This window comes from Balaenoptera physalus (assembly GCF_965194825.1).
Source record: "Balaenoptera physalus genome assembly, chromosome: 2".
In the NCBI taxonomy this organism is placed as follows: Eukaryota; Metazoa; Chordata; class Mammalia; order Artiodactyla; family Balaenopteridae; genus Balaenoptera; species Balaenoptera physalus.
This window is the reverse complement of record NC_138883.1, coordinates 8,589,982-8,608,102: the sequence shown is the minus strand read 5'-3', so window position 1 is coordinate 8,608,102 and position 18,121 is coordinate 8,589,982. Positions and strand designations below refer to the sequence as shown.

Sequence of the window (18,121 nt, the reverse complement as noted above, 5' to 3'; positions counted from 1 at the left end):
TGTGAGATAGGTTTTGACCTGATAATTTTATAGATAGGCAATACTGATGGAAAACGGATCCCTATTTTAGAATAGCTTCTCCTGGGTGAGTTTAACTGCCTTTATGAAAATGTTTCTATTTCTTGTAACAATTTCCTAATTGTATAGTTTATAGGCAAGCAATAAACAGCAAGATGTTTGAGGTGGACATGAAAATTGCTGCAATGCATGTAAGAAGAAAGCAACTCCATCAACTACTGCCTAATCATGTGCTTCAGAAAAAGAAAAAGGTAAATTTAGAAAGTACTTAAAAAAGCATTACTAACATAATGTTTTATGTATCCAACCTATCAATATTTCAGAATTTAGGCTCAGTTAATAAGTCATATTTGAAATAGATCACAGCATTTTGAAAACCTATTACATGGAGAAATTCCATTATGTGAAACCTTGCTCCTAATCAGGTTTCTTGCACACACTTCCTTCAGACTTCAGATTAGTGGCGATGCTTCATATCCTTATTTTATATCTATTTATATTCTCTTCAATATTTCTTATTGGTATCCATTTAATAGCCCACATCAGTATGTAATTCCCTTTCCTTTTAAAGGTAAAGAAATTTAAATTAGGTAATATGTGGATCAAGTAAGTTGTGTGACTTTTTAAATGAAAATCATTTTATTTTCATAAGGATTATACACGTATATTATTTAAAAATTAAAAGTTATTGGATATAAGATCACTGACAGTGGTAACCTGAAGTATGTTGTTCTGGTGTTGTTGCTTCCTGTTGTATAACTTATTAGCCATGATTTTCTTATTTGGACTTGTAAATTTGAAATTTTATTGAAATTTTAGTACAGAAATAACCATTATATTTTTACTTTAAGTGGTTTCAAAAGTGGCTTATTCTTTATTTTTTATAACTTTAAAAAAATTATTTATTTTATTTATTTATTTTTGGCTGCATTGGGTCTTTGTTGCTCTGCGCGGGCTTTCTCTAGTTGTGGTGAGCAGGGCCTACTCTTTGTTGCGGTGCACGGGCTTCTCATTGCTGTGGCTTCTCTTGTTGCAGAGCACGGGCTCTAGGTGCCCGGGCTTCAGGAGTTGTGGCTCACGGGCTCTAGAGTGCAGGCTCGGTAGTTGTGGCACATGGGCTTAGTCGCTCCGTGGCATGTGGGATCTTCCCGGACCAGGGCTTGAACCCAAAAAAGTGGCTTATTCTTAAAATGGAATACTTAGAGCAGTGAAAATGCATGAGTTAGAGATACATATATGAATGTATTGGGTTAAAAAGTACAGATAAATATATATCATTTGATACTTTTATATAAAGTTTACAATATATTTTTTAAGATAGAATATGAAATACAAGTATGCATGAGAGCATGAGAACTGCTGCATTCTGTGATGATGGTTCATTATCTGGGGCTGGGATTGGAAAGATAGGAATGAAGTTAATATAACTTCATAATGTTTTGTTTCTTAAAACATAAAATATATTATGATACAAAAGTAGCTAAATCAAGGGCAAGGATTTTGCAGTAGACTACCTGGTTCAGGTTCAGGTTCCATCGCATCCTAGCTGTGAGACTTGGGCGAGTTGTATTACAAATATCATGTTCTTGATTTGCCTTAAAATCACAACTCTAATTTTACCTACCTCGTTATGTATTTTGTGAGGATAAAGTGAGCCAGTGCCAGTAAGAGGTAGTTTAGACGGGTGCCTGGCACAAACTAAATGCTCAGATTTGTTTTTGTTATTATCACCATCATCATTATTCATAACATGGGGGTAGAGGTACTTGTTTTTAATGTGTAAAATCCAATTTTTAAAAGCATATTTCATTTTTTAAAGTAACATATTACATTAAAGCCTTTATACAGATTAACTTGTTATTCTCTTCTCAACCTAATGGTTTCATGAGTTATCACATAATCTAGAAAGTGACAAAAATGTGACACTTCTATTGAGCAATCTATTTTTTGTCATAAACTTAACATAAACTTTTGTTAAGTAATTTTATTTATTTTTTTTAAAGTTTTTATTTTTTATTTTATTTTTTAAATAAATAAATCTATCTATCTATTTATTTATTTATTTATTGGCTGTTCTGGGTCTTCGTTGCTGCGCACGGGCTTTCTCTAGTTGCGGCAAGCAGCGACTACTTTTCATTGCAGTGCGCAGGCTTCTTATTGTGGTGGCTTCTCTTTGTTGTGGAGCATGGGCTCTAGGCTCGTGGGCTTCAGTAGTTGTGGCACGTGGGCTCAGAACTTGTGACTCGCGGACTCTAGAACGCAGGCTCAGTAGTTGTGGCGCACGGGCTTAGTTGCTTCACGGCATGTGGGATCTTCCCGGACCAGGGCTTGAACCTGTGTCTCCCGCATTGGCAGGTGGATTCTTAACCACTGCGCCACCAGGGAAGTCCCAGTAATTTTATTTTTAAAATAAAATGTCAGGTCAAATATTTGTCTTCTGATTGTCCCTTGGTGTTGCATTATTAATGGGTTTAAACAACTGTACTTACATATATATTTACTACATACAAAAATACGTAAACATTTTATGTGTTTTTAGAAGTGAATGTGCATAATTAGATTATGTTCTTTAACTTAGCCATTTTAGTGAAATAGAAATATTTATAAATGAAGTAATTAGGTTTTCCTGAACCTTTGATTCAGATTACCTTTTAAAACTCCTGTTTACATGGCAGTATTGATATTTGGAACAACTAGTGTATAGTTCAAGTAAATTTAATTTTTATTCTATTACTTAAGGTAGTATCTATCTAGATATAATCTTCTAGATTATAAAAAGTATCATTAGTGATCAGAAATTATTGATTAGTCCGAAAATTGTATGTATCAAATAGAGTTTAACTATAATCTCACTACCCAGTAATTGCTACTCTTAACATTTTAGTTTACTTCTATACAGACTTTTCAGTGCATAGATGTAACCACAGATGTGTATTTTTAAGAGGTTTTTAATGATACCTACCATTTTGTGACCTGCTTTTTTGGGTGCTTTCGATATTGTGACCATTTATCCAAGTTATATTATATTACAGATACTAAATGGCTGCTTAGTATTTCTTTGTATGGCTACAGTATGATTACATCTGTCCTCTATTTGCTGTCATTTAGATTATTTCCAAGTTTCCCCTAGTAAAGTAGCACTTTCTTGTTTTTACAAGAAAACAAGTGTCTAGGAATCTAGATCCATGGATCTTTTCTTTGCACTCTTATTTATAGTTTCCTTTTATTAACTGCTATTTGCAAAGCACTGTACCAGTATAGAAGATGTGTATTCTATATTTAATGATACAGCAACCTGTAGGTATTGTCTCTGTTATAGAAGAAACAGTGTGATTCAAACACTTGCCCAGGGTCATGTACTATGAGATGTGAATTGGACCTAAGTCTGCATGCAAAGAATGTGTGTTTATTTCTCTGTAGTATGTTCTGTCTTTATTTGTCTTTTATTAGAAAGTTTTGATAGAATATTTATGATTTTGTGGCATTGAAGTCTCTTGTGCCAAACTTGATATAGACACAGAGGCAAAGCAAAGCAGCTTGATGGTTATGTGTTCAGACCAACCAGTTAAAACCTTCATGTTCACTGATCATCCCCAACAGTGGCCTGTTACTTCACAGGTTATGTTTTGATCACCTGGTCAGGCAGGTAACTGTGTGAAATGGAGTATAATTTACTTACTGAACAAATTTTTGTCTGGTGGAGAGTGAGATTGGTAGCATTTTTGCATAGGAAAGATGCTTATTTTACAATATTAAGAAAACTGGTTTTACAGCTGACTTCATAGGCAAAAGGCATTCCTTTCTCTCCTCTCCCTTCTCCCAAATCTCATCTTCCCCATTTGATTAATATTGATTTATGTACACAGGTGGTGCCTCTGTAGTGCTAACTCAGAGATTTAGATTATCTTGTCATTTGGGGAATTGGAGTGTGGGTGTACACATGCACACACACACACATACGGGGTATGGGATTTTATTAATAATGCAAATTATTTCCATTAAAATGTTTTGTAGGTAAGCAAACACTTGAAACTAAAAGTGTTCTGAAAAAAAAAAGGTGAAGAAATCAATTTGATGTTATAATAGCATTGATTGCAAAAACGGAAACTTTGGTCAATTTAGAAATCAACTTTTATCCCATAGCACCATTTATAGTTTTTTAGCTTTTGGTTTTTCCTGCACTGTATAGCTGTTTTTGAGTGCTTTGGTTTTTAAGAAGCAGGACCAACATTAGGATTTATATTTGGTCATTAAGTTTAGTTTTCAGGAAATTATTTTTGCTTTTATTCTAACAGGATAGTTAACACTATTAAATGTACCATGTTAAAATCCTAAGTTGCAGATAGAGCACTGGAAATCGCTTGCTTTTGAGAGACTCATACAAATAGCTAGGAGTGGCACTAAATCGTACCTACATGATAATTTTTTTTAGAAATTATACATTTTTATCTTCATTGTAAAACAATTTGAAATCTATAAACAAAAAATTACTTCTAATCCGACTGGCCAGAGATACCATGATACCATTGTTACTATCGTGTTTTACCATTGACTTTTTTTCTAATATATATGTGAGTGTGTGTATGTATTAATAGTCCTCTGATTTAAGATACATGTGTTTTCATATTAAAGTGCTTTTTAATTTGCAGTGTATCTTACATTCAGTGTGTAGGTTTATTATAGCATTTTTTTCTCGCTTTTTCTCCCGCTGAAGAACTGTAGTTAAGTTGAGCATCCTTAGAAGGCAGGAAGTATGTGTGTCCCAACTCTTTACCTGTTATAGTCAGCATGACACTTCTGATTATCATAAACATATTGATTTGTGCTTTTTAGTAGAAATCATTTATCAGTTAGGTAAAAGATGTTTATGTTTAAAAGGTCTAGATAAAATAAAGGTATATTTGATTAAACATGTTATTACTTGCAGCATTCAACAGAAGGTGTCCGGTTGACCCCTCTGAATGACAGCAGCCTCGACCTGTCTATGGACAGTGATAACAGCATGTCTGTGCCTTCGCCGACCGGTGCTGCGAAGACCAGCCCGCTGCACAGTTCCGGCAGCTCTCAGGGGTAAGGAGCAAGGGGACGGAAGCCGAGTGGCTGTGTCAGTAACCCCTCCAGTTCCCTATGCTCAAATACCTACTGCCTGTGGTGAGCTGTAGGGTGTGCTAAGGAGAACCAGACAAGAGGGACAAGATCACCTTTCTGTCCTGGAGATGCTTATTACCTGTGTAGCAGGGGAAAAATATCTATGAAAAATAGTAGGGATCTTCTAAAGAAGGTGAGATTTATGTGTGCTGGTTTTAGGGGAAATTTCTTTTGAAGAATTAAGTGTCTTTTTAGGAACATTTAAAGCAGCTAAACATTTTTATTTCGAAAGAAAAACATGGCTATGTTGGCAAAAATTAAAACACAAAAAGCCATGTTTATCTTTAACTTCCATAAATCTTTATAGTGTTATCATTGTAGATTTATTTTTTAATGGATATACTACTGTATTTTCAAAGGGAGCTGTTTATTATAGATTCTGGGGGTACTGCTATTATTTTAAATTGTGAGGGTTATGCCCATCCCTTTGTTCAATGAGTTGATACTTAAACCATGAACACTTTTATGAATGCATGTTATATTTTAATGTTTTGAAAAAAGCAGTTTTAAAAATTAGATTGTTAAAGTGTAACCAATGGCAAAGATGAAGGTTGGGATGAATCTTTGGATTCGTATGAAATAGAACGTGCCGAGGTGCAGTAGATGATGGATTTAGTTTTCTTCTCTTGGGCTTTGAATGTGTGATGTGTTTTTAGACCAGTCATACATAACCTGAAGACTTTAGGCATCAACGTGGCCCCTAAATCTTGTAATTTTAAAACAATTCTTCATTTGTACAGCATTAACTTCCAGATTTTTATTTTTAATGGTTTCATCATCTTTTTTTGAGTGAAGAAGCAAAAATTTTAATAAGAATTTTGGGAGTTGTATAAAAGCCTTTCTGTACTTTTGAGTTTGTGCACATGAATGTAAAATAGATGTGTATTTGCTCAACAAATACTGAGTATTTATTATGTACTAGCTGCTTTGCTATTTCAGGTTTTCTCCTGAATCTGTGGTTGTTCTCTGACCAGTTCATCTTTTCTGTTTAATTGTTAGATGTTTGTGCCTTTCAGGGCTCTCTCGTCAGTCCTTTATGCCTTCTTTGTATTCTTGGGGGTGTGGTATCACCCACTCTCATGACCTCATTTACTTCCATATACCAGTGAGCTCCAAAGCTCTGTGGAGCTTTGTGAATGTCATGTATGCACCAAAAATCTAAGTCCTCTAGTTTTGCCCACCTTTTCATGGCATCATCATTCAACAGTTGGAGTTGAATAAGCTGTAGTTGAAGGAGACTGAATAACCACAGAGGACTTTTCGCTGTTTTCTTTCAGGAGATAATAAAAATGAGATTATTTCAACGCTAATGTATAGGATTTATTTGCGACAGAAAAGTTGAATAGATAGGACAGTGAAGGAGGGGTGATTTGAGTTTCCTGAGATGGCAGGAGTGAGTGGGATCCAGAACATTGAAGGAGGGCTTGGGTTTTGAGATCCTTTGTTGTTTATCTGGGCCACTGGATGGGCTTTTAGGGTTTCATGAACCTTTACGTTTTGTATGCAGAAACTTATTTCTGATTCTCAGACCATTTTCTTCTTTACAGCTTTTGATCATATTTTCTTATATCCCAAATCATTTAAGTCAGTTACCCCAAGTCAAATAAGAACAGATTTTTTTAGCTGTTCTGTCAAATATGTTAGTCATTAGCCACATGCGGCAGTTTAAACTTAATTAATATTAAATGAAATTAAACATTCCATTTCCCACTAGTTCTGTTTCAAGTGTAGAGTAGCTACATCTGTATAGTGGCCACCATATTGGGTAGCGTAGATATAGGTCTTAGTTATAGGAAGTTCTGTTGACTAGCACTGCTTTAGAATGTTTCTGTGCTTTTGATTGTTGATTATATTTTATGAAATAAAGTTAGTTACTGATGTATATATACGTATGAGAAGTAAAACTAAAGAATCTTTTACTTTAGAGAATAACTTCTGCACATACTACATTTTATTATTGAATTTTATACATCTCTCTTTGCTTTTTTCACTTTTTAATTTTTTCCCCATTTTTAGCAGAAACAGTCCTGCTCCAGCTGTAACAGCAGCATCTGTGACCAACATACAGGCTACTGAAGTTTCTGTGCCACAAGTAAATTCCAGTGAAAGCTCAGGGGGTAAGGAGATTGACAGATTTGAAAATACTTGCATTATGTTTGGTTGTAGCCTTCATTTTGAAAGATGGCTTTGTTAAGTAGCTTGAATTCAGTTTTTTAATACCATGTTATGATTTACCTGTAAACTTATGAATAAAATAAAAAAGCTTTACTTGTAACTTGATGTTGATATGATTTAACTTTTATGTATTTATGTACTTACTACTTAGGTACATCGAGTGAAAGCATTCCTCAAACTGCCACACAACCAGCCATTTCATCACCACCAAAGCCTACGGTCTCCAGAGTTGTTTCTTCAACACGTCTGGTAAACCCACCACCAAGACCTTCAGGAAATGCAGCAACAAAGACACCTAATCCTATAGTAGGAGTCAAGAGGACATCCTCACCTCATAAAGAGGAGAGTCCCAAGAAAACCAAAACAGAAGAGGTATCTATATATTAGTTAGCCATGGGAATACCACCTTACCTGATTTAAAATCCAGTGGAAGAAAACCTTTGTGAGCCCAAGTTGAGAGGCAGCATGGAGGAAAGCTTTTAGATTATTTTTAGGTAGTGCTTTAGTACCATAGTTCTTTTCACCCTTTCCTACTCTTTTCAGTGTCTAACTCTTTCATAAAGCTGTGTTTCTTGTTTAAATTTCTATAGCATGTCTAGGCTGTAACACAACTTAGCATGGATTTACATCTCATCTTAATTTATTATTCTCTCATAACTGTATCTTTCATGTGTACCAATTCTTTGGTGGCGCCTTTGGACAGAGTTTTTTGCTTCTTTGATCCAGGTGGAGTTTTGGAGCTTCTACACTGTACTTGGTATTACGGGGTCACTGAATATGAGAGGTTCTCAGGGAATTCTTATTGAATGACTGACCATAAGCTGCGAAGTCAGATTAGTTTTGGTACCTTGAATGATTATATCCTCCAACCCTTCAGGAAATTTTCTAACAATACTTCCACTTTTTATAGTGGCTGGTTTACCTTGTCTAAGTTTCAGATAGTTTTAGGAAAACCATTAAAAGTGTACACTGATTTTGATGTTTGTCTTAAAATAGAAGTAGCCTTATAACACACTTTCATTGTTCCCTGGAGTCACTCTCATTGTGTTTTTCTATTAATTAAACTTTCACCATTGTCCAAGAGATGTTAGCCCAAAAAACACCAATTTTGTTGTGATTTTTGGTTGATAATTTTTTATTTAGGAACTTATACATTACATGAAAGTTTCTTTAGAATGGTGGAAAAAACTAGGTATCTTATGCAGTGTTTTGATTTTTAATAGTGAAAGATTATTGTCTTTATAAGTATTACTCCTAGCTTATTCTGAATCCTTTTGTTTTAGATTTTTTTGGAAACAGTCACTGTTAACTAAACATGAATAATTTAATGAATTTTGTCACTCTGATGTTGCTAAGTGAGAATGAAAAATGGGCATAGTATATCATATCTTACACCATGTATTCTGAAATACATTTGTCTCTGTAATTATCTCTTAAGGCAGTGATTTTCAACCTCAATTGTACATCAGAATTAGTTTTTCAGGGTTTGTTGTTTTGTTTTGTTTTTTTTAAATACAGATTTTAGGGCCTCCTCCAGATACACTGAATCAGACTCTCCAGGCCTAGTAATCTTTTATTAAAAGCCCCCGTTCTGCATGATTGTGTTGTACAGCAACCTAAGAATGTAGTTTTGGTCTAATGCCACTTTCTGTTTATTGATATTTTTTGGGAGTTGTCAGAGCATTTCAGAATTCACATTTCTTTTTGCCTTAGTAAGGTATATGTAAGCATAACTCTAGCTACCTGTCATTCTGTTTCCTTAATGTTAATGGCTTCATTCCTTACCCTGTGAGAGTTCCAAAATGTATATCAGTACAATGCTTGTAATTTCGTTTGCACTTACCTTGGTAGAAAACACTCATTTTTCATGTCTAGTTTAGAGAGGCAATAGGAATATAGGATTTTTTAACTTAGTACAGAAAAATTTAAATATGCACAAGAGAATCATTTCATGTACCCATGTACCCATCATGCAATTTCAGGTATAGTGAATTCAGCCACTATACCCTTAATTATTTTTCCTTTCCATTTCCCCTGTACTTGCATTATTTAGATGCAAAATCGAGACTTCAGTCACATCATTTCCTTAGTATTTTTAAAATCATGTATCTAAAAGATAATAATTACAAAGAGAAAAGTATAAACAAAGTAAACCCACCTAAAAAAATGAACAATTCATTAATATCAAATATCTAGTCAGGGCTCAAATGTCCCTGATTATGTCATTGATATTTTTTTTTAAATAGTTTTTATTTGTTCAGATCTGTAAGTAAATTAAGATCCTTGATTCATGTTTCTTAAGTATCTTTAAAAATATAGGTTCATCACTCCCCGCCCCCTGCCCCCAGTAATTTTCTGTGCTATGTATTTTCTCACAGTTTGAGTCCTGCTTATGGCAGCTCCATGGAGTTGACTAACAAAAATAGAATTTTAAGATATGGAAGGGATCTTAGGATTTTAGGTTATCTCATAGACTAATCTCCTCCTTTCCCAGAAGAACTTGAGGTTCAATAGCTTTCCTGTTTATAAAGCTAATTAAAGTCAGAGCCAGGATTAGAACCCAGGCCTAAATCTCATGGTGCTAAAGTTGAAGATTATTACAAATATTCTGATTTTGAAGGTCTCCTACTGGGTCATTCATTCTCTGTTAATGAGTACTTGGTATTAGAAATGTTAGTAAACCAGAAAGAAACACTGGTCCTACTCAATTAATAATATACTAACATGTATATAGATAGGAGAGTTTCAGGTATTGTCAGGTACTTTAGTTCTACTTAATTTTTATCACATACTAAAGCTTTTCAAATACATATAGATGGTAGAAATGTAAAATAAAAATAGAAAAAAAGTTTGCCTTGTCACCTGAATTATATGGCTAAATGATGCTATATGTATATATATATTTAAAATTATGGCATATTTCAAACATGTACAAAATTGTAATGAACAAGTTACATTTACATCACTTAGCTTTAATGGTTAACAACTCAAGGCCAGTCTTCTTTCATCTATAAATCTACTCCCTTTCCCATTGTTATGAAGCAAATCCCAGGCATGTCATTTCAACCATAAATATTTCAAAAACACATCTACAGTATATTATCACCATATATATTTGTGTGTGGTATATATATCGGTACATATACTGATCGGTGTATATATACACCGATCAGTATATGCACCGATATTAATAATGATTCCATAGTGTCACATATCCAGTTGGTATTGAAATTTGCCCAGTTGTAACTTACGTTACTATTTTTTAAGTTTGTATGTTTGCAGGATACAAATAAAGTTCTTATGGGAATTGGTTGATATTGGTGTTAAATCTTTTCTACTCTGTAGGTTAGCCGTGGTTTCTATGTCTTGTTTTAAAGCCACATTTAAAATTAAATTTTAGTTCTGCCTAGTAAAGAGAGCAGAGAAGTTAGTGCCAAAATTGTTTTTCTTAAGAAAGTGATGTTTATTGCAAGTCACTGCAGGAATGGGAAAGTATAACCATTTTTGGTTTCCCATTTCCCCTCTTTACCAAAAAAATATGTTGTTTGTTTTAAATAGCATTATAATAAATCAAAAAAATAAGACCTGAGGAGAACATTTTTCAGACCTCCTTCAGGATGTTAATAAGACTTACTAAGCCAGGGGGATTCTGTGGTCAAGTTCAGGAAAGTTACAGAGAAGATTCTTTCTAAAACTTCTCAGAACCTTTTATGTGCTGATGTGTGTGCATCTCCCAGAAAGGGGGTGATACTATTCCAAGTTCCTAAGCTGTTTGATCAAGGAACTCTTTTTTTTCTCTTCCTTACAAAAAATATTTTATGAACTTAGTGGTTTGGGGAATATACTTCAGGTGGTGATGATCAACAATAACAGTTTTCCTCGTGTTCTTTTTTAAAATTTTGGTAGAAACTGAAGCCAAATTGGTTAACATGAAAAAAAAATTTTAAGTGAACCAGTAACCTATTTTAAGGACATACTTGATCGATCTTACAGGTTAATTATTTTTATACTTAAAAAATTTTTATAAATTAAAGCATTGATTGGCAAATAATCTAAATTTTCATTTTAGAGAATAAAGCTTTTTTTTTTAAAAACAGGATGAAACAAGTGAAGATGCTAACTGTCTTGCTTTGAGTGGACATGATAAAACAGAAACAAAGGTATACTAATTTAGCCTCGGAATACGTACGCAATTAAGAGTACAGAAGATGTGATAGAAATGTCTTTATAATGTTGCACTGTATTTCGTTCTTATAGGTTTTAGGTTTTCAGTACTCTTTTTAGAGAAGTGTTTGTCCCTTTTTAATGTTAATTTATAGCACTGAAATTTAATTCCTCAAGTGTATGAGGTCCTACTAGATGCGGGGTTATCTGGTGGATACTAAATGGAGTAGAGTGATGAGTGAGATGCTCCTGTTTTTAATGGAACTTACATTTAAGTAGAGAAGAGAAGAGGTGGACGTGGCTAGTTACGTTATCAGAGAAGAAGTAATTGAAGATGGTGGGGGTGGCGAGAGGCAAGACTGCAGAATTAGCAAAGGCTTCATAGAAGGAAGACATAGGATTTGGGGTAGGACAAGATGAGAAGTTTATCTCACTATTGGGGTGAGAGTGTGGTATGTTTAGAGAACCAGTTTTTGGCACACAGTTCTGGCTAGAAGCTGTGGCGCAAGGGGCTTGAATCAAGGTAAATGGGATGGGAAAGATTGGTTTAGCCAAAGTATTAGACTTTGAATATCATTTTTTCAGAAACTGAAATGTACTGAAGACTTTTAACTTTTTTCTCCTTGTTGTAGAAAAATTGGAAATCTTCCTCCTTTCCCCAAATTATCCTGATTTCCATGATAGATATTTTAGCAAGTATTCTTCTGGTGTCTTTATAGATTTTGTGTGTGCATATACCAGTGCGTTTTGCTTTCAAATCTTTATTCACTCTGTAAACCAAGAAAAACTGTTCATGCCATTGCATAATCGACCAATATTACTAATAGCTGCATAGAATGCTGTCTTAAGGCTGTTACCATATTTTATTCAACCAGTTCCCTATTGTTAGCAATTGTTTCTGTTAAAAAAGGAAGTTGCCCTTTTCTACTGTAATGTTGGCTGTAGCTAAATACCTGCCATCCGTTTATGTTTATTTTATTAGGATAAATTAATGAAAGAGGAATTACTGGTACAAATAGATGCTTTTAAAACTTAATATGTATTGCTAAGTTGTGCTTCAGAGAGACTGCAGTCTTCCATTTCTAGTACACTGTTTACCCTTTTCAATTTCATAGGAGAAATTTGGTATTTCATTGTTTTATTATTATATAGTTTTATAGAAATTCAAATTTTTGTATGTTTATTTTCATTTGTGTGTGTGTATCTGTATTATTTTTGGGCACTGCTTTAAAAAAGGTTAGAGCAGTGGAATGACAACAGTTTACCCTGTATTTTCTGATGATTCTTAGAGTAGAATCAGTGCACTGGTTATTGAGAAGGGGAAGAGAAACCAAAAGGAAGGAGAAATGTTTTAGAGACATTTTCTACTTTTAATTAAAGGCCTGGGAGCAGTTTTTGTGCTTCTGGGTAATTTTGTTTAATAATACTGAATGGGTTTTATTTTTTTCACATAGCTAAAGCTGAGCTTGGGTTTATATTCTGCTAATTATTGTCTGGGCAACGTTTTATAATATGCATGTACGTGTCTTTAATTAGTGCTTGTTTACAACGTCCAAGTTGGAGTTGGTTGGAAAGTCATGAGATATTTTGACCATGCCTTATAAGGTTTAAGCAGGCAAATAGAAATTTATGTGTATCTGAAATGGTTAAGTAACCTACGAGGCTTTTTTTGATGATTAACCCTTTGATGATGATAGATGATTTTGTAATGTAGTCACGTCTTTCTCTTGATCCCTCCTGTCTTCCAATTTGTCTTTTTTATTAGCCACCAAACCCAGTTATGTTCTTTTATCCTTTTTTAAGTCTCTTTCCTCCCCCGTCCTCTTTGTCTCACAGGAACAACTTGATACAGAGACAAGTACAACTCAATCAGAAACCATTCAGACAGCGGCTTCTCTGTTGGCCTCTCAGGTACTAAGTGCAAAAAGCAAGGAGAATTTTATAAATGTTGTTAAGATTAGTGTTGTATAATGAATGAAAATGAGCATATACGAAGTTTAATAAAGTTATCTTTGTGAAAGTTAATTGCTAGCCTGCAAATGTGTTTATTGTATTCAAAGGCGGAGCACTGGATATGATGGAGCCATTCTTTTGCACTGTCAAGATGCTAACTCATCCCCTTACATATTATTTGATATCGCAAATCACTTAAATCCTCACTGCACAATGTGTAGTCTTCACGTAGAGGTTTTGTTTATAGGTCAGAGAGTGAAATTTAAATTAGAACTTAAAACCATTCTTCATGGATTTTTTAAAAAATACCTTTTAATTTTCAAAATGTGCTTCTTCTGCCTCACTTTTCATGTCCGATTTTCAATTATTAATTTAGTGTAATCCATAGTTCTTTAAAATTATTTTTTCATTCGTCCTAGAAATTCTACTTGTGACAGTCCCTTGCATACAGTAGGCACCTGGACTCTTTTCATTGATCTGTGAACCTTCATTTTGTTTGTGAAATGATTGTTTTCTTCTTGAATCCTTTCAAATTGAATATACTCCAGAGTCTGGTCAAACTCTGACATAAAGTAAATATTTTCTTTAAGTAGACATTAAACTGGTTGACCTCTACAAAATAACTGAGATGACAGCTGCTGCCCAGCGATGCTGCTGAACTGATGATACAGTGGTACTGTGCTGCTTTGTGGTTCAGAGTCATTTTAATGTGATCGTTTTACAACGTGTTTTTGCTGGCTGTTAACATTCATAGTCCCTAGTGATATAAATATTATGACTACTTTCTGAAATGTCTTTTATTTTCATAGCCTTTATCTAATAAAAATTTTGTGGGGCGGAGTAACTCCCAACAACATTAGGAAGTGTTGTGCTTGATACTGATACATGGACAAACTTGTTTGTCAAACTGGAGTTCTGGGGTTGTAATTGCATGCCTTTTGGTTTGCCACATTAATCTCTAGGGAACTATTTTCATAGTTTGTCTTATTGACTTCATCGCTATCATGATTTGTACCCGTGGGTGTTTGCCTTTTAGATATTTTTATAAGGAATTAGAATTTTCTTTCTAATGAAAAGATCCCTAGAGCCATTGAGACAAAAATCACCCAGTTATATAATATAAAAGGAATGATTATATTGATTTAAAAAGTTTTAAAAAAATACATCCCTATATTTGGTGATATAAGGGGCATATTTATTTCTGGGGAGGTGATTATAATATTGTGACTGTGTCTAACAATGAATCCTTGTTTTGAGATAAACTTGAAATATTTACAGATGAAATGATAGGATCTCTGGGATTTGCTTCAGAATAATCTGGGAATGAAGGTGGGAGGACTGTGGATTGGCTTTGATTTGACAGTTGATGAAGTTGGATAACGAATACATAGGCATTTGTTATATAATGCTCTATTTTTGTGTATGTTTGGAATTTTCCATAATAAAACACTTAAAAAATGCCATCTCTATGGTTTTGGATGTTAAAGAAAGCTTTGTGATTTAATTGTTTTTAACATAATAAAACCTCCCTAAACTTTGAATAATCAAATTATTGCTCAGTTGTGTAGATTTAATTTTTAATTGACAGGGTCAGAAAATAATACATTCACTACTGTTAACTGCTACTGCTGCTCCTGGGTGTAAGGTGAACTTTAAGTATTCTCCCACATGGGGGTGCTCCAGTGCCAGTTAATATTGCAGCTGTTAGTGTTATTACAAGTGAACATAACTTAGCATGAACTTAATAAGTCTGTTATAGGTGGTTGTTGGGGGAGTGTGTTTATTAAAGCTGTATTTGAAATTCGTTCTTGTATATTTGCTAAAATATTACTAAAGTATTGCTACTTATTTGAAAATTTCTATGAGTGTTAGAACAAACAGTTTCATAGTAATAGGCATGTTTATTTACACTCCATTTTGAAAACATTTTAGAGTGTTTTTCTTTAAATTTTTAATAGTATGATAAGGTCTTATCCATTTCTTAGGAAGTAAAGCAGTGGCAAGTAAATCTCATTGTCAAGTTATAGTACTTTGAACAATGTTGTGTTCTTTGCTTTTATTCTCAGAAAACATCCAGTACAGACCTTTCTGATATCCCTGCTCTCCCTGCAAATCCTATTCCTGTTATCAAGAATTCAATAAAACTGAGATTGAATCGGTAAAAACAACCTCAGGGGTCCATAAACAATATCTGCCAACTCAACCTGTTGTCTTCAAATGCTAAGAAAGGAGAATGGAGGGTACAAGACTAGACATGACTGAAAATGGATTTAGGTTTTTTTTGTGACCTCCCTTACTGGGCTAATCAGCACTTGATCGGAAGTCCAGGTTAGTATGTGAAGCCAGGAGTACTATTATTATTGTGTTAGCAACAGTTGCATTAACTATTTCAAAAAATTACTGCCTTTAAAAAAAAAAAAAAAAACCTCAAGCTATATTTGTATTCATAATTGACATCTGGACTGGGTTTATGTTTGCTGCATTGTTTGGAAAATTTGCAATACAAACTGGCATAAGAATTCCTTATTCTGATGATGCACTTTTATGTATTTTTTTTTTAATTAGAAAGTAGAACTAATTTTAGATTTTCAGCTTGATGGATTTTCATTTTTTCCTGAAGAATTTCCTTTACCATTAGTCTTCAAATTGGATGCCATTGTGCAGTGGTGTACTGTTATACTTCAGAGAAAGGATAAGAGTACATCTAGTTCAGTCCTTATGAGGTAGCTGTAACCTTTAAAAATGAAATGTCAACTCTAGGGTATATATTTGACATTGAAAGAATAATTAGGAGATACTTCATTTTGATGGGGTCATGATTAAGAAATGCTATATTGGTTTTATTTATAGAATTGTTTAGAGTGCATACAAATCAGTGATCAGCCAACGAATATTTTTCTTTGAGCTTGTTAAAGCTCCATATTCTTTTGCCTTCAATATCTTGTCTTTGAAACAAAGGTTTCGCTCCCTCCCCGTTCTTTTTCTTTTCCCCTTTTTGCTTGTATGCATAAGGTAGGACTTCTTTCATAAAAAACAAAATGCCAGTATTTTCTTAAGCCATGGTGTGAAACCAGTGACCCTGTGGCCACATGGCACAGAACACTAAATTTTGGTCCCATGGCTGAAATTTTAGGGTGACTAAAAATAATGCCTGTGAAACATGATATCTATCTTGGACGGCCATTCGATCTCTAAATATGAGGAATTTTGTACACTCCACAGAACTCCTGTCTATAGTAAAGTTGATTTTCAATTTTAAACATGTGGGCAAAAAGGCATTTTCTCCAAGAATTTTAAACGAATTTTTATTTTTAAATGGTTGACCAAAATTTGTCAGTAAATTTTACATGTAGAAACATTTAAAAATCATTTCTAGCAAGCACTTGACATCTAGTCAGCTCTCTACTCCTTTTTTCGTTTTGTTTTATCCTATCAATAAATAATTCCACATAATTAAGCAGCAGAGCATTCATCTTTACAGAATATGAGGGATGCCAGATGTTGATAAGCTTAGTTATTCTTTCTTAATCTGGACAAAGCAAACCTAACAGATTTTTCTGATAAGCATGTTTTATGAATCCTCCATTGTGCTCCATTCTATCACACGTGCATTTTTCATGTTAAACTGCAATTACTTAAACTCTTCCCCTATCCTTCTAAATTAATTTTCCGAAGTTGGAGTGTAGTCTTTTCCCGCTTAGGCTATGCATTAATTGAGGCTTTCTTTTCACCATCCTTTGTAATGTCTAGTATACAGTATTTCTACTTCCCACATCTTTGCTCTGCACAGTCACCTTGCCCTTCCTCCTACCACCTAAGAAGAAAAGATGGTCAGACTAACAGGTGAAGTCTACAAGGTGTCTGTGTGTTCTGTGTAGCTTCAGAGTTAGATTGAAATTGCCAGGCACAGATTTAGTCTTGTCATTTTGTTTACACATTGGGGAAAAAGAATTCAGTTTATTAAATGTTTCATGTAACTGCACCCAAGTTTTGCCAAGCTGGGAACTTGGACCTTTTCTGTGTAGTGACTTTTTAATTCTAGTTTTCATAACTTGGAGATCAGACTGTTGCTTTCGCATGATGTACGTAGTGTCTCATGACTGGAGTTTGCTTTGTTTTATAGTATCTGTACTCCTTGTATTTTTCAAGAGCTATTTTGTAAACAGATGATGTATTTCTCCATTGAAAACACAATAAAAAAAAAAAAACAGCACAATCCCACAGTTGGCTGGTTTCTTTTGACTGTTTTTGTTTTTTTCAGTGATATTATTTCTACTTGTAAGTTATAGCTCTAAGTGAAGATTTGCGAAAGAGTTTACTTTGGTTACATTTAGAAGAGATCTATATCTGGTTAATTGTGCTGTTAGCAACAGCCTAGTGTTAATTGATATCTCACATAATCAGGTATTTGTTTTTCATATAATTGATCATTAGGGAGGAAAACATGAATGTAGTACTTAATAATTAACTTTTAACTGACCCACCCTCCAAAATATTTATTCTGTTTATATAGACAGTGTATCTTTTCTTTGTATTTATTCCACGCATGTAGACAGTGTACTGTTGATGTGCTTCCTTTACAGAGCTGGTGGTTTTCAAAGCAGTTGGTGCTGTATCTCCAATGTCAGCAGGTGGCAGTGTTGTTTTTCAGTGAATTTAGGAT

General features: G+C 34.0%; 1 protein-coding gene across 13 annotated transcripts in view; it reads left to right on the top strand.

Moving 5' to 3' along the window:
• PAPOLA (poly(A) polymerase alpha) overlaps nucleotides 1-17,681 on the top strand; it is a 58,670-nt gene extending 40,989 nt beyond the window's left edge. For 4 of the 13 annotated variants that reach the window (XM_082450740.1, XM_082450738.1, XM_082450737.1 and 1 more), the window contains 7 exons: nucleotides 148-269; nucleotides 4,946-5,088; nucleotides 7,183-7,283; nucleotides 7,493-7,713; nucleotides 11,439-11,501; nucleotides 13,342-13,416; nucleotides 15,525-17,681. In XM_082450740.1, the coding sequence (XP_082306866.1) occupies nucleotides 148-269; nucleotides 4,946-5,088; nucleotides 7,183-7,283; nucleotides 7,493-7,713; nucleotides 11,439-11,501; nucleotides 13,342-13,416; nucleotides 15,525-15,620 (821 nt within the window). In that variant the 3' untranslated portion in view covers nucleotides 15,621-17,681. Of the gene's footprint in view, nucleotides 1-147; nucleotides 270-4,945; nucleotides 5,089-7,182; nucleotides 7,284-7,492; nucleotides 7,714-11,438; nucleotides 11,502-13,341; nucleotides 13,417-13,877 lie in introns of all 13 variants that reach the window. The other 9 variants (XM_082450743.1, XM_082450741.1, XM_082450736.1 and 6 more) reach the window with 7 other exon arrangements.
• Nucleotides 17,682-18,121: the final 440 nt, after the last annotated feature.